At 43.5% G+C, this 15,799-nt stretch overlaps 1 protein-coding gene across 1 annotated transcript; it reads right to left on the bottom strand.

Annotated features, from left to right (window-relative positions):
• Nucleotides 1-1,343: 1,343 nt before the first annotated feature.
• rxfp3.3b (relaxin family peptide receptor 3.3b) lies at nucleotides 1,344-3,309 on the bottom strand. The gene has a single exon (XM_028585924.1). The coding sequence runs from the start codon at nucleotides 3,156-3,158 to the stop codon at nucleotides 1,998-2,000; it is 1,161 nt and encodes a 386-aa protein (XP_028441725.1). The 5' UTR covers nucleotides 3,159-3,309; the 3' UTR covers nucleotides 1,344-1,997.
• Nucleotides 3,310-15,799: the final 12,490 nt, after the last annotated feature.

The following is a 15,799-nucleotide window of genomic DNA, read 5'->3' as shown; positions in this document are numbered from 1 at the left end:
AGACGGACGGTATGAGAAAAATTATGTGTTTTTCTGAACATTAAAGCATGTAAATGTGTTTTAGTAGAAATCCAAATTACAAGTATGAAGCTAAAAAATTAGCATGATGTGGGACCTTTAAAACCCTCAAAGATTCAGAGGCGTTTAGAAAAACATTTTGGTCTGGAGCCCCCAGAAACTCCCCCACTTCGCTCCGTCCCTGGAGGCAGCAGCAGCAGCAGCAGCAGCTGGATGATCAGACTGTGATTCCTCATAAAAGTCTGCACACACAGAGAGCACTTTAGAGACCGAAGAAGCAGCGTTTGGATGAGACACTGAGCCTGCACTCCTTTTATAGGAAAAGAAAAGACCAAAGAGTCAGCTTCCCAGAAAACCTTTAAACAACATCAGCATAATCGGTGATGTACAGTAAGCTCCCGCTGGGACTCAGCACAGTCTGGGGGAAGCAGAAACACAGCTGGATGCTTTTACGCACCGATGCACAATTTACTCGCACATTATTCTCTCCTTTAGTGTCACACATTTAAAAAAAACTAAATAATGTGATGGAAACATATATAATCCCTGCGATGCAAAGTCCAAAAAACACATCTAAAAACGCCCACTTTTAGCGATGATTTGTCCGGTTCTTTGTTGTTTTTTAACCACCGTTGGATTTGGCACAGTCTGCACAGCGCTCTCCCAGAAAAAGAATGAGGCCAAATATGATCCTGCAGTGTTCCTTTTAGAAGAGGTAAAAACTCCAGCGACACAATAAAGAGAAACTTTACGGTGAGAAAAGATTAGAGTGTCAGCGAGTGATCAGGAGAGGATTAGGGCCACATGGGGAAAAAACATGCAGGGCTGCACAATTCATCGCAATTTCACTGCCATTGCAATATTGCTATGGTGCAATATCCAAATCAAATGGGGGCTCAATTCGTGTCCAATCATTCTGAATTAAGTACTGTGGTGCTGCAGAGATGTCTCGGCCTACAAATCTCTCAATAAAAATGATCATTCCCTTCAATATGGTGAAATATATCTCCATCACAATAACCCTAACCCTTGCAATTAGATATTTTCCTCATAGCATGCACCCATACTTTGAATTCTGACTTACATACACCCTACTTCTGAATTTTTTTAATAAATTAAGTAATTTTGACTTTTTTTCTCATAACTCAAAAGATATTTTAACATGTGGCCCTAATCTTCTTCCGTAGATGATGAGTTTTGAGGCAAAATGTTTGAAATATCAATCAGTCTTTCAAATGAGTCCCCCCCTTTGTAGTTTTTCAATTCAATTTTATTTATAGTATCAAATCATAACAAGAGTTATCTCAGGACACTTTACATATAGAGTAGGTCTAGACTACACTCTATAATTTACAAAGACCCAACAAATCCAGTAATTCCCCCAAGTCTGCTTTACAAAATGACCATTCCCTCCATTATTGTGAATCATATCGCAAATCGCAACATCAGTCAAAATAATTTAGATAATTATATATTTTCCTTATATCGTGCAGCTCCAGTTCTGACTTTAAAGTCAGAAAAATTAAAAGGAAAAAGTCATTTTTTCTCAGAATTCGGACTTAAAACTCAAATAAAATGTTCACACGTGGCCCTAATCATCATCTTCCGTAGCGTGATGAGTTTGAGGCGAATTTTTTTTTACCCCTACTTTTGTCCTTTTTTGTAGTTTAAAGTCTGCTTTACAAAATGATCATTCCCTCCATTATTGTGAATCATATCGCTATTGCAACATCAGTCAAAATAATCGCGATAATTAGATATTTTCCTCATATCTTGCAGCCCTGGTTCGGACTTTAAAGTCAGAAAAATTTAAAAATAAAATGTTCACATATGGCTCTTATCCTCTTCTGTAGCGTGATGAGTTTGAGGCGAATCATTTCAAATATTTATATTTCAACAACAACAACAAAAATAAGAGTTCTCTTCTTTTTTTTTTTACACACCTTTTGTCCTTTTTTTTGTAGTTTAAAAAGTCTGCTTTACCTCTGCAGCGCGTCCGTGTCGCCCTGGTCCGTTAACACGGACAGCCTGCAGTTCTCCGTCTCCACGGTGTTCAGCGGGATGACCTCCGGCTCCGCTCTCACGGTGCCGGAGAACGGCCGCAGCGGGCAGCTGTTCGCCCCGGTGGGCGACGAAATCCGCCAGAACAGCTCCTTCATCTTCTTGCGGAACTCGCGGCGCATGAGGCAGTACAGCACCGGGTTCAGGCAGCTGTTGGTGTGCGCGAGGCACACGGTCACCGGGTGGATGTACGTGTGCACCATGTAGTACGTCCGGTCCCAGTTCACCACGTTGAACTTGACCAGCACGCCCCAGAAGGTGATGGCGTGGTTGGGCATCCAGCACACGAAGAAGGACAGCACCACGATGGTGACGGAGCGCGTGACCCGGGACCGGCGCTTCACCTGGTTGTTGTTCATGCTGCGCAGGCGCACGAACCGCAGCAGCAGCAGGTAGCACACGCTCACGATGAGCATGGGGAACACGAACGCCACGAGGATCTTCTGGAGGTGGTAGAGCGCGAGCCACGACTGGCCGTCGGGGAAGCCGAGCAGGCACAGCCGCTCCCCGGCCACGCTCTTCACCGTGGAGAACACCGCGGTGGGCAGAGACGCGGCCGTGGCGGAGACCCACAGCCCGGCGATCACCCACCGCACCGGGCACACTCTCCGCCGGGTCCGGTCCTTCAGCGCCGACGCCACAGACCAGTATCGGGTCACGCTCATGGCCGTGAGGAAGAACACGCTCGCGTACATGTTCATCACCGTCACGGAGAGGATGATCTTGCACATGGCGTTGCCGAACGGCCAGCTGAAGTCCAGAGCCGTGTCCACGGCCCAGAAGGGCAGCGTGAGCACGAACTGGAAGTCCGTGACGGCCAGGTTGAGGATGAACAGGTTAATGCTGGAGCGCTTCTTGCGCCCTCGGCGCGCTTTCATCAGGAAGAAGACGAGCAGGTTGCCCACGAGCCCTGCGGCGCACACCACCGAGTACACGATGGAGATGAGGATGCGCAGCGCCGGGGAGCCGTCCGCCGGCAGGTCGATGTCATCCAGGCTGCCGAAGCGCTCCTGTCCCCCCGCCGCAGACTGGTTCCACGCGGACGTGGAGTTGTAGCTCCACAGCTCTGGCGTCGCCATCCCGTGTTGTGTGACCCAGCGTGCAGCGCGGGGCGCATCACCTCCCGCGCTCCTGCCGCGCGGAAAGGTGCGCACACTCCCTCCCGCAGCAGCTCATTGTCCAAAAAAAAACAAACTTTCCCTTTTCTTTGCCCGGAGCTTCTCTCTCCGCCGCCAGTCACAGGTTCACTGCTGAGCCCCCGTGCGTGCGCGGCTGACTTTATGTTGTGCTGGTGCCCGAGGAGGGGGCGCGCGCCCGGCGAGGGAATGGCTGGCTGGCTTTGCGCGTCACCTGGAGAAGAAACAGTAGCAGAGGACAGGAACCGACGCACCGACAGAGAGCAGGGCGGGACACACACACACACACACACACACACACACACACACACACACACACACACACACACACAGTGTCGCATTAAACAGCCGCATGAACACCTGTTTAACCAGAGCTGGCCATTTCCAATTTGGTGCCCTAGGCAGAATTTTTGTCTTTTTTTTTCCGCCTTTTGATTTCATATATTTGAACCTTTTTAAAAAAAAATAATAAAAGAAAATCAACATGTTTTGTCTTTTTTAAATTTTTACATTAGTCATCGTGTAACGTTTTTTCCGTCTTTTTTGCCAATTTTTTTCCCAACGCTGTCGCTTTTCCGAGGTTTTTGTCGCTAATCTTTCAAGGCACTTGCCTATATACTGTGCACACACACACACATACATATACACACACACACACACACACACACACACACACACATACATACACACACACACACACACACACACACACAAAATGTGTCCCATAAACAGCAATAAACAGTTTAACCAGAGCTGGCCTGATCCAATTTGGTGCCCTATTGGCAAGATTTCAGCCGTTTTTTGTTTTTCTTTGTAATTTTTTTCAAGCATTTTAGTCACTTGTTCCAACGTTTTTGACACTTTTTCCGATGTTTTTGATGCCTTTTCCAACTTTTAGTCCATTTTTTTACGTTCTTGTTACCTTTTTTTGGTGTTGGTGTGTTTTGCTTCTGTTTTTTTACCCAAAACAAAAAGCAAATCAATGTGTTTTGATAAGCACTGTGCCCCCCCCACCCCCACCACTAACATGTTCCCCTCCCTCACTACTGAGCGTCTACTGTCGCAAGGCTGCCGTACATCACCCCTGTGGGTGCTACACATTGGTGGTGGTGGTACAGAGTAGCCTGAACTCAGGAAGTGAATAAGTGAATTACTCACCCGACGCAGTTTCACTCAGTTAATGAGTCCAGCAGCCAGATGGCCCACAGCAGCCTTTTTCCCAGCATGCTCAGCTCTGATCCCCTCACAGCTTTCCATCTCTGTCTGCAGGCAGCCTGTTCTCATGAGCCATTCGTTCAAAAAAAAGCTATGAAAAGTTAAGCACTGTCATCCGTATACATTCCATGTTTATTTTTCTGTATGCACAATATCTGCTCATATTTATATTTAAGTTATATTACTCTAAACCACCTTCTGTATATTACTGTATACACTGCACTTTATTTCTTGTCCTGTCTATGCACCACCTGTCTATACTTTGTATATCGCATTGCACTTTTCTGCTTTTTTTGCACTTGTGGTTGGACGCAAACTGCATTTTGTTGTCTTTGTACTTGTACTCTGCACAATGACAATAAAGTTTAATATCTCTAATCATTGACTGCTACTGTAGAGAGGAGTTTGGGCCATAAAACACAGGACTGTTAAGCCAGGGATCGGAGTTTGCTTCCTGGGGAAAACTAAAGACATTTACGCAGGAAACGTGTTCCTTGGAAGTGTTTTAACCCAAACCATTATCTTTTTCTTAAACTTAACTAGTCGTTTTGGTGCCTAAACTTAACTTTCATCGCAGCATGATGCTTATATTTTGTGGCTTAAACTTATGTCCGCCAAAACCACCGGTAGCTCGCGGTGCTCTGTACCCCGGCTCAAAGGCACCTATTCTCTAATGTGGCCAACCCTAAGGGGTTTATAAGACACCAAAATACAGTTGCAGTGATCAAACGTTTCATTACATTTCACGTAATCATAGGCAAAATTATACAGCTCGTTATCTCGTGCCTTCTCTCCCAAGCTTGGCAAATAAAATCCGCTACAAAAAAAGGCTCAAAAGCACAAGTCAAATATTTATAATCATCCAGCCAGAAGAAATTACCATAAATAGGTCATTTTCGTTAAAAGTACATCCCTTGTCATAAACAGGAAACAGGACAATAAAAGAGAAAATCAACCTCATATTTGAGCTATAGCTCACATAAGTCGGTCCTCTGGAGCCACTTTAAACCTGCTGGTCTCTCGGGCTAATGCTTTAAAGGTCCCATGGCATGAAAATTTCACTTCATGAGGTTTTTTAACATTAATATGGGTTCCCCCAGCCTGTCTATGGTCCCCCAGTGGCTAGAAATGGTATTAGGGGGACCACTAAGGTCTATATAAAAGAGACTTCAGATACAGTATTAGGGGACCACTAAGATCTATATAAAAGAGACTTCAGATACAGTATTAGGGGACCACTAAGATCTATATAAAATAGACTTCAGATACAGTATTAGGGGACCACTAAGGTCTATATAAAAGTATCCACCTTTAAATTAGATTTCACATAAAGTTCTACATTGTAGCTGTTCTTTATTAGACAATAAGTTTGTAATTTTGTTTTACACCATATATCAACAGACTATCTCTCCCTATACATAAGAAACATTTTGCTCATCTCCTGAATATCACAAAGTAACCCATTCAGAAAAAAATGGACAAACTGTTTGACTAGAATTAGCATTTAAACTTATTTGCGTACGGCTGACCATGCAAAATGTCCCAATTAAATATCTTCTCAGCAAGTCTCTAATAAGACTTCTTTACAAGTGTATGTATGTACAGAATCAGCTTATTGCCAAGTATTTTTGCTCCAAACTGCTGTAAAAATGTCCCGCTGGGATTAATAAAGCACTCTCTGTCTTATTTTGCCGGTTTTTCCACAACACACTCACAGTTTAGTTTGGCTGTAGTCTATGTCGACGACGTTACACTTCCAGGATTGCTCAGTTGTCGTCGGAAAGTCCGCCGGATGTCCGTCCCCTTCCTCCTGTCCTAACCTCTGGTGGATTTGTGAGGACTATGGTTACCTGCTCCTCAGATCTCTGCAGGGTAAATCCAGACAGCTAGCTAGACTATCTGTCCAATCTGAGTTATATGTTGCACGACTAAAACGACTTTTGAACGTACACATGTTCATATTTATATATTTTACATATTTAGCAGAGGCACCGTGGCTCCATCCGGAGTTTAGTGACGATAGTGATTGGTTTAACTCTCCTGTTGTCCTCGGGTCAAATTTGACCCATTTTCACAAAGTTTCTATATCAGAAATTTGGGTTTCTTTCAACCAAATTGTCAAAAAAGATAACGTGGAGGGTTTCAGACAACGCTCTTCACAAGTAAATAATCAGTTCACTACTTTTATTGAATTTGGGTGTTTTATTTAATTTTATAGCATTTGAAAGAAGAAAAAAAAAAGATTAAAGAACATTTAAAAAAAAAAGTGACAAAAATGTCAAACAAATTCAGTAAAATCTTTGAAAAAAGTGACAAAAGCGTTGGGGAAAGCGACAAAAGTGTCGAAAAAGACGACCCAGATGTTGAAAAAAATTTTAATTTAAAAAATGTTGCCGACGGGAAGACAAGACAAGGGTTAAAGTAATGCCAATAAACCAGAGCAGGTTATTCTCCCATCCCAGAATGCCGTGTGGACTCGCCAGACCGTGTCCTCCGCAGCGCTGTGGGGGAAGGTCTGTCAATGCGAGACTAGTTTGGCTGTTTTCGAACAAATGAAATCTGTCAAATCCATTTATTGCCTGTGTGTAGTTGTAGCTCTGGATCAATGGGCAGCTGTTTGGTTTTGTTTGATCTCTCTCAGCCCGGGGGAGGCATCGCTACATCTCGGTCAGCGTCTGGAGAGCTGAGAAATGTAGTTTGGTCAGAGGAGATGGCTCCGCGGCGGGGGACCGTCTCTCTCGGCCTGTGGCTCAGGACTGAACTTCACAGATGGTCAAACTTTTTTCTATCCTCTTTTCTTTCATGACGTGTTCCTTCTGTCTGCAATTTGGACCCAGATGAATGCTTGAAATCATAGAAATGTAGCCAAAGAGACATCAAAGATGGTGGTGTGTGTGTGTGTGTGTGTGTGTGTGTTTGTGCTTGTTTAACTATATTTGTGGGGTCCAAAAACCGGGAGTCCAGTATACTTGTGAGGTCCCAACAGCTCTGTGGGGCCAAAATGCTGGACCGCACAACTTTAAAGGGCTGTTTGAGGGTTAAGACTTGGTTTTAAGATTAGGGATAGAATTAGGTTAAGGTTAGGGTGAGGGTAAGGGTTAAGGTTAGGCATTTAGTTGTGATAGTTAAGGTTAGGGTAAGGGTTAAGGTTAGGCATTTAGTTGTGATGGTTAAGGTTAGGGTAAGGGGCTAGGGAATGCATTATGTCAATGACAGGTCCCCACAAAACCCCTACAAACCTGTGTGTGTGTGTGTGTGTGTGTGTGTGTGTGTGTGTGTGTGTGTGTGTGTGTGTGTGTGTGTGTGTCAGGCACGATGTTAAGGGTGGGCCTGACGGGCCTAGGCCCACCCACTTTTCAACAGGCCCACCCAAAACATTTCCTCAAAAAACATTAATTAATTAATATATTATAATTTGGTGAAGAATTATTAAAAATCGGCAAATAATCTCATAATTTCTGTTAAAATTGTCTAAATGTTTAGTTTTCAAAAACAATTTATAAAAACGGGTCATGTCTATTTCTATGTTTCTGCGCAAGTTCAGCAGACAGTGAGGTTCGGATCGGATGTAGCTTGTAGGTATGCTAAGCTAGGCTAGGCTAGGCTAGCTCCCAGTGATCTGAGAGTGTGAAAATCATTTCCAGTAAAGGACAAGGTTGCAACAGTCGTTGTTTAGGTACCTTAAACGTGACATGAACGGTCTCAGAGTCATCGCTGCAACCAGGAGATGAAGGAGAGCTGAGATCCACAACGCCGAGCACATCTTTGTCTCGGCCTCCGCAGGATGCTAACGCGGCTAGCGCGGCCAGCGCCGGTGCTAATGCCTTTGCCTCTGCCTCACGAGTGGATGATATAGCCCCTGTGGATATAGCCCGCAACTCAACCAGTGCTAAATTATCCGGTCACTTCTTCTTCTTTAGGGAGTTTAATTGTGTAGGACCCCCAGAGGATAACAGTAAGGTATGTGGCTACTCTGCCTGTATTGTATTATGTCGTTATATGAGATATATGGATTAAAATAATCAATTCATAACCCGCTACAGAAGCTGCAGGCGCAGTTCTATTTCTATAACAGTTTGTTACTGTTGTCAGTAACAAGCTGACAACAGCCTCATGGTTATCTCTTGTTATGGTCAATAATGCTTTAGAGCTATTAATGCAATTTATTTATTTTTGTTAAACATGTCTATAACATGAATCATCACACTAAAGTAAGGAAATAACTTGAGTCTTGTTTTACATGACAGATGACGTTCTGTGGCCGAGTATTGATTGAAACTGTCGGGCGGTGTTGTTGATCTGTATATTGTTGAAAACTTAAAACAGTTGAAAAGAATTGTGAAATATTCGGCCTAATGATATACGAGCAGAACTAAACTATGTTTTGGGGAAATATTAGATTCCTGACCACTTTTACAGTCTATAGGCCTTAGGTTAGGAGAGATGCGCTATAGCACAGCCAGGTATGGTGGTAATGGAGAGTCCAAAGAGCTCTTCTTTTGGGCAGAACCAAGGAGAGCGATCGCGGATAGGTCCGTCCTTTGCACCAAAACTTTTTACAATGCAACAACATATAAATAGCATCAAGCTATTACAATCTTTATTATGGAAGCACATGTAATATATATAATATAACAGTATATTAGCCAGTCATTTGTATTAGGTTAAACAGGGATTTGATAACGTTTTTAATTTAAGGCCCACCCACAATTGGTCTGGCCCATCCAAAACTGGAATCCTGGCGCCGTGCCTGGTGTGTGTGTGTGTGTGTGTGTGTGTGTGTGTGTGTGTGTGTGTGTGTGTGTGTGTGTGTGGGTGGCAGGTCGGTTCTCCCCACCCCCCCACCGGTAAACCATCGTCCACAGGTCCTGATCTTTCTTCCCCCCAGGGAGCTCTAGCTGGTGGAGTTATGAGAGTGTGACGGATCCTGTCTGAAGCCATTTACATTCTGTCATGAAGACCCAGAACTGAAGACAGAAACTCTGCAAACGCTTGTTTCTGTTGAGAACTTCATATTCAAACAACAGCAGCAGCAGATTATTGCTTCCTGTGTCCCTGATTCCTACCGGAATAAAAAGACAGAAACACAGAGCCTCCTCCCAGAGGGAACAGAGTCCCATAACTCCACACTTGTCAACTCTTTCATATTGAGAGCAACAGAATAAATAACTTTAAGCTGTAAAAGTGAAGGCTGAATGTCACATTGAACACACCAAAGACAAGTCGGAAATGTTGCTTCATCCTCACCGGTCTACCCTCATATTTTGGGGTTATAAAACGTCCTTTAACATTTAAGCAGTCTGTAATCTTCAAGATTACAAAGCAGGGAGAGGTAAGACATGTCAAATTTTACTATTTAAAAAGACAGATTTATCTACAGGGTACAAGTGGCTGAAATGGGTTTCTTCAGGAGGGGGGCTGGTGTCTCCTTAGAGATAGGGTGAGAAGCTCAGTCATCCGTCACTGCTCCTTTGCGTCGAAAGGAGCCAGTTGAGGTGGTTTGGGCATCTGGTAAGGATTCTCCCTGGATGCCTCCCTAGGGAGGAGCCCTTGGGGAAGACCCAGGACTAGGTGTAGGGATGTCCAGCTGGGAGGAGGCCTCGGGGAAGACCCAGGACTAGGTGGAGGCATGTCCAGCTGGGAGGAGGCCTCGGGGAAGACCCAGGACTAGGTGGAGGGACGTCCAGCTGGGAGGAGGCCTCGGGCAAGACCCAGGACTAGGTGGAGGCACGTCCTGCTGGGAGGAGGCCTTGGGGAAGACCCAGGACTAGGTGTAGGGACGTCCAGCTGGGAGGAGGCCTCGGGGAAGACCCAGGACTCGGTGGAGGCATGTCCAGCTGGGAGGAGGCCTTGGAGAAGACCCAGGACTAGGTGGAGGGACGTCCAGCTGGGAGGAGGCCTTGGGGAAGACCCAGGACTAGGTGTAGGGACGTCCAGCTGGGAGGAGGCCTCGGGGAAGACCCAGGACTCGGTGGAGGCATGTCCAGCTGAGAGGAGGCCTTGGAGAAGACCCAGGACTAGGTGGAGGGATGTCCAGCTGGGAGGAGGCCTCGGGGAAGACCCAGGACTAGGTGGAGGCACGTCCAGCTGGGAACAGGCCTCGGGGAAGACCCAGGACTAGGTGGAGGGACGTCCAGCTGGGAGGAGGCCTCGGGCAAGACCCAGGACTAGGTGGAGGCACGTCCAGCTGGGAGGAGGCCTTGGGGAAGACCCAGGACTAGGTGTAGGGATGTCCAGCTGGGAGGAGGCCTTGGGGAAGACCCAGGACTAGGTAGAGGCATGTCCAGCTGGGAGGAGGCCTCGGGGAAGACCCAGGACTAGGTGGAGGGACGTCCAGCTGGGAGGAGGCCTCGGGCAAGACCCAGGACTAGGTGGATGGATTATATCTCCAACCTGGCCTGGGAACGCCTCGGTATCCCCCAGTCGGAGCTGGTTAATGTGGCTCAGGAAAGGGAAGTTTGGGGTCCCCTGCTGGAGCTGCTGCCCCCGCGACCCGATCCCGGATAAGCGGACGGGGATGGATGGATGGATGGATGGATTTATATAAAGTGGTGAGAGCAGATTAAGAGATTTTTAGGACAATTTTTATGTTTTTAATTAGGCAATATGCCACGAGTGGCCATGGTTCACAGTTAAACCTGTTACCTATGTTCCTATGATTTTGTGTCTAAGTAACTGATGGGAACAACAATCTTTGACGTTGGTCCAGTATTCAGTGAGATCTCTGCAGTCAGCAGTGCGAAACAAGCTACAATGTAAGTTAAAAGGAACATGTTTCAGCGTGTATTTACATTTACAACATTATGGAAAGGATTTCTAAGGAGGTTGAACTTTCTGTTAAAGAGTAAGATCCTTTTTTAAAACATAAAAACATCCGTGGAATTGCGTTCACTAACACACCAGACAAATAAATAGTCATTTTTAGCATGGTAAAAATACATTTCTAGCTAGCTATCTTTACCCTGCAGAGATCTGAGGAGTATAAAATTCCAAAACAAAGAAAGCGGAAATCGGCAAAAAGACATGCATCCGGCAGAATATCCTGTGGCACCAGAGCAATCCTGGAAGTGGAACTTTGAGGATATAAACTACTATGTAGATACCTGTAGAGCAGGAGAATAACAAAGAAAAGGGAAATAAAAATAAAAGTGGTACAAATAATATAAAGTTGGGGCTAACACATTTTGGGCCCTATCTTGCACCTGGCGGAGCATGGCGCAAAGCCCGACCCAAGTATCTTTGCTAGTTTAAGACTGACGCACCTGTCAGTTTCCTGTCCAGCGCCTGCGTCGTTTAAATAGCAAATGCACGTGCACCCATCTGTGGCCCATGGGCGTGCTGGTCTTACAGGGAGGTGTGTTCAGGTGCATTCTGGGCGTGCTGGTCTTACAGGGAGGTGTGTTCAGGTGCATTCTGGGTGTGCTGGTCTTACAGGGAGGTGTGTTCAGGTGCATTCTGGGCGTGCTGGTCTTAAAGGGAGGTGTGTTCAGGTGCATTCTGGGCATGCTGGTCTTACAGGGAGGTGTGTTCAGGTGCATTCTGTATATTCTCATATAGCCTCTGTCTTTCTTTTATTACTTCATGTAACAATGCCAGATGCTGTATACCCATCTTGTATATAGGTTTTTTCTATTTTTTGCAAAAGTTTAAAAAAATTAAAATAAAATTACTTTTTAAAGATGGAAAGTCAGATGATCACTGAAGCTATTACAGATCATCCTGAGGGGAACCTGAATAATGTACCTCATTTCATCTCCATCTGTCCCACAGCTGTTGAGATATTTCAGTCCGGAGCAAAGCCGGGGACCGTCCGACTGACATTCATAAAGCGACGCTGCAGGACGGATTAAAATATGTACGCTGGATCGTTGATGATCATAATGATTATTATGTGATATTAATGACACCAAACCATCTGCATGCGAGTAAGAAGAGGAAGCCTTTGAGATGACCTGAGGAAGAAAAGTCGCAGACGGAGAGAGGCAGAATCAGACTGATCATTTTTCCCCCTGCCCCCCCACTGGACGACATCTTTAAGATCCGCTGCCTCCAAAGAGCGTGCAATATTCTGCAGCATGAGACACACCGCTCAAACCATCTCTTCTCCCTGCTTCCATCTGGCAGGCGGTATTGGGCTTTTAGAGAACGCACCTCCAGGCTGCAGAACAGTTTTATCCCCAGGGCCATCATAGAAATGAACAATCATGGGCCATCACAAAATTGAACAATCATGCCCCCACAGCCAGTACAGTTGCACTTTCTAAGATAGGGATTCTAGGCAATATTGGATGCTTGATAATGTTTTTATATTTTCTTATTTTATTTGCTGTGTGAGTGTGTATATGAAAATGGATATTGTTTTAGAGGTTGCACAAGCCAATTTCGTTGTATGGTTCTACTGCAGAATGACAATTAAAGTATATTTTATTCTAATAACTGTGTGTAGGGTGTAGTCGATATAGTCCAGTATAAAGTCCAGCTCAGACCAAAGATTCTGGACGAGTGTAAACTTGCAACTCGCAGGTCGTGCAATGCGCAGGTCTGCGACCTTCTAAAAACCTGCCAGTTAGCACCAATGAGTCTTCGACAAATAGTAATATAGACACATACTATAGGGAAAGAATCAATATTAATAGGCGTCGCAAAAAAATCCTGATTTTACCCGTTGAGTTTTTTTTACTCTACATCGATCGAGATAGGTCTGGCATGCGAGACTGGATGATATTACGATTAGAGTCTTTGTTTTCCAGCCTCACTCACTTAAGTCTGTTTACTCCGCCGCTGCCCCACATAATTAACGGTCAAATTGTGCTTTAATGAAGCCTTCACTGCGTTTGCTTATTTCATTAGTTTGTCCTCGTCTTTCTGGGTCGAACCTGACGCTGCCAAATCTGTGATTTCACTCCGAGGAAAAAAAAAGTCTTTATAGGGGAAGACTTAAGATAAAAGTAATAAAGTGATGAAGTGATAAAAACCATAAAACTGCAGCCGGTGTCACGCTGTATGAGCATGAAGAGGTAATAGGATTAAAGATCACTGAATGTCCCGAGGCAACATGAGTTCATCTCAGGTTGTAATTTGTTTCTTCGCACGTGAGCAGAAGACTGAACAGATTGTGCTGATTAACAGCCAAACACACTCTCACATTATCTCTGAGAAAAGAGCGCAGCTACAAGTTCACTCAGATGGCACTAAATCCAGCTGGAAGAGAAGAAGCCAGAAGATAATAACATAATCTTTCTCTCAAATAAAAAATGTAACTGTAATCTTGTGGTTTTATTGGATCAATCACAAATGAATGGCGTGCATAATTTGGTTCAGTAAGAAAAATCTGCAATAACAGACTAACTAACTAACTGTGTCTGATGTCTCAGGTCCCGTACGTGCACGCTCTTTATTCTCAATGAAGAGGGAATTAAGTCTAAAATAAGGCCCTAAGGCCTGTCAAATCTGACTCCAATTTATTAATTCCCGCACCTTCTTACATCGGACTTCCCAGGTAAAAAAGTAGTATACTTTAGTGTATTAGAAATATGAATGAAGTACATGAAGTATAAAACAAGTATGCTTCTACTTATTGTGCTTTATTTAAAGAGTATTTAATATGTACTTTTTAAAAGTATACTTCAAAATAGATGTAATTAAGTTCAACTTCAGAGTCCAAAAAGTAAGTATACTAATTTACCAGTGATCAAATTATTTTTTAAATGTACTTTTTGAAAGTGTACTTTGTTGTTAATGTATTTTAAATTGTATAGAAGTTTATTTTTTTTTAAGTGTATTAAATTTGACATAATTAGAGTGCCAATTCAGTGTACTTATGGGAAGTATATTTTTTGGGAAATTAATTGTTAGTGTACTTTTTTAAAGTGTACTATGATCTCACTTCATTAGAAGTGTGACTTCTGTACACTTTATACAGTGCACTCTAAAATAAGTGTATTTTTAGTGGCATATCAGAGTACTTTAAAAAAATATGTTAAAATACAAAAATGTATAGTGGTAACCTAATGTACTTATAGTAAGTACATTTTTAATACAGAGTTAGTATAATTTTTGAAAGTGTACACTAATTTCACTTCATCAATAGTGTAATCTTAGTACACTATTGTAAACAAAGTGCACTAAATATAAGTGTACCTTTATTAGCATATCAAAGTACACTGAAAAAATGGGAAATAACAGGTCTTTGAATTTACAAAAATGAATTCATTTATATTCCTTTCAAGAACATGGTTCAATCATGTAGACTTCAGTTGTTTTTGCATAGATTCCTTTTGCATTCATTGAAATGGATTGAATTGAACATTTTAAATGATCGAATTAAGTTTGGTCACTACCAGAAATGGTATATTTGAATCAAATGGCGCCAGGAAGTGTAGGTGGCACTTCCCGGGCACTGACACCAACCGTTTATATACTGTCTATAATAACTGTTTCAACAAGGACATCGCCAAAACAAGAAGAATGTGAAGAAGAATGTTGAGTATGTGTTGGCTGCGTGCAGGATTAATTCTACAGCAGCCATGTGTTGTCTTCTTCACGAAAAAGTAAGTTAACATCAATCAAAATGATTTTGTTCATGTTCATAATGTTTTTGTACTGCATGTAACAGTTACAAAAGTCCGTTCACTTGTTTGTGCATTCTATAAATATATCGGTTTTCTTGTAACTAAGTTAGGTAATACCATCACTAACTAGTAACTACTTAGTTTAGCATTAATAATTGTGTTTCTCCCCCTGACGGTCCTGCTCCTAACAACGGTATTTCAATGTAGCTAACGTAATGTTAATGGCAGCCGGTGAAGAGGAGCCAGTCAGCCTCATAAGAATGAGTGTTAAGTGGTCGGGTTTAGTTCGCAACATTTAGATTACATTGATGCTGTTGTAATATTACTTTATGTAACAAAAAAAAGGTCCGTTGAGTTGTTTGGGCATAACGTTATATGTTGGTTTGCTAATAGCTAAGGTTAGCTAGCTAAGACCACAGGCTTACAAGTTCAATGTAACGTCGGGTAAGAACGAACGAGTGTTGTAGCTAAAGCTGTAGTTACAGACTGTGCGTGTGTGTGTGTGTGTGTGTGTGTGTGTGTGTGTGTGTGTGTGTGCGTGTGTGTGTGTCGGTTATATGCGGGAGGGTGCTGCTGACATGAAAATGTATCGGGGCAACTAACGTTAGCACAGTGTATGGGAATGTCATTTTCCTAAATCTCTCTCACGCAGCGTTTTTAAGGTCGGACTCAAACTGGATTTTTAGCCCACCTTTGTGTCTTTGTTGTGTGCTTTATTTTGTGTGGTCTTTTAATTATTGAGTCAATGTGCTTGGTTCACCTCACTGATTCTAAATGTTTTCTTTCATAGGATCCTAT

This window comes from Perca flavescens, chromosome 8, assembly GCF_004354835.1.
Source record: "Perca flavescens isolate YP-PL-M2 chromosome 8, PFLA_1.0, whole genome shotgun sequence".
NCBI lineage: Eukaryota > Metazoa > Chordata > Actinopteri > Perciformes > Percidae > Perca > Perca flavescens.
Note: the sequence above shows the minus strand (reverse complement) of the source record. Positions and strands in the feature narration are given on the sequence as shown.

Coding starts and splice junctions, on each gene's coding strand:
- rxfp3.3b (XM_028585924.1), bottom strand. CDS start 3,158: ATGGCGACGCCAGAGCTGTGGAGCTACAACTCCACGTCCGCGTGGAAC.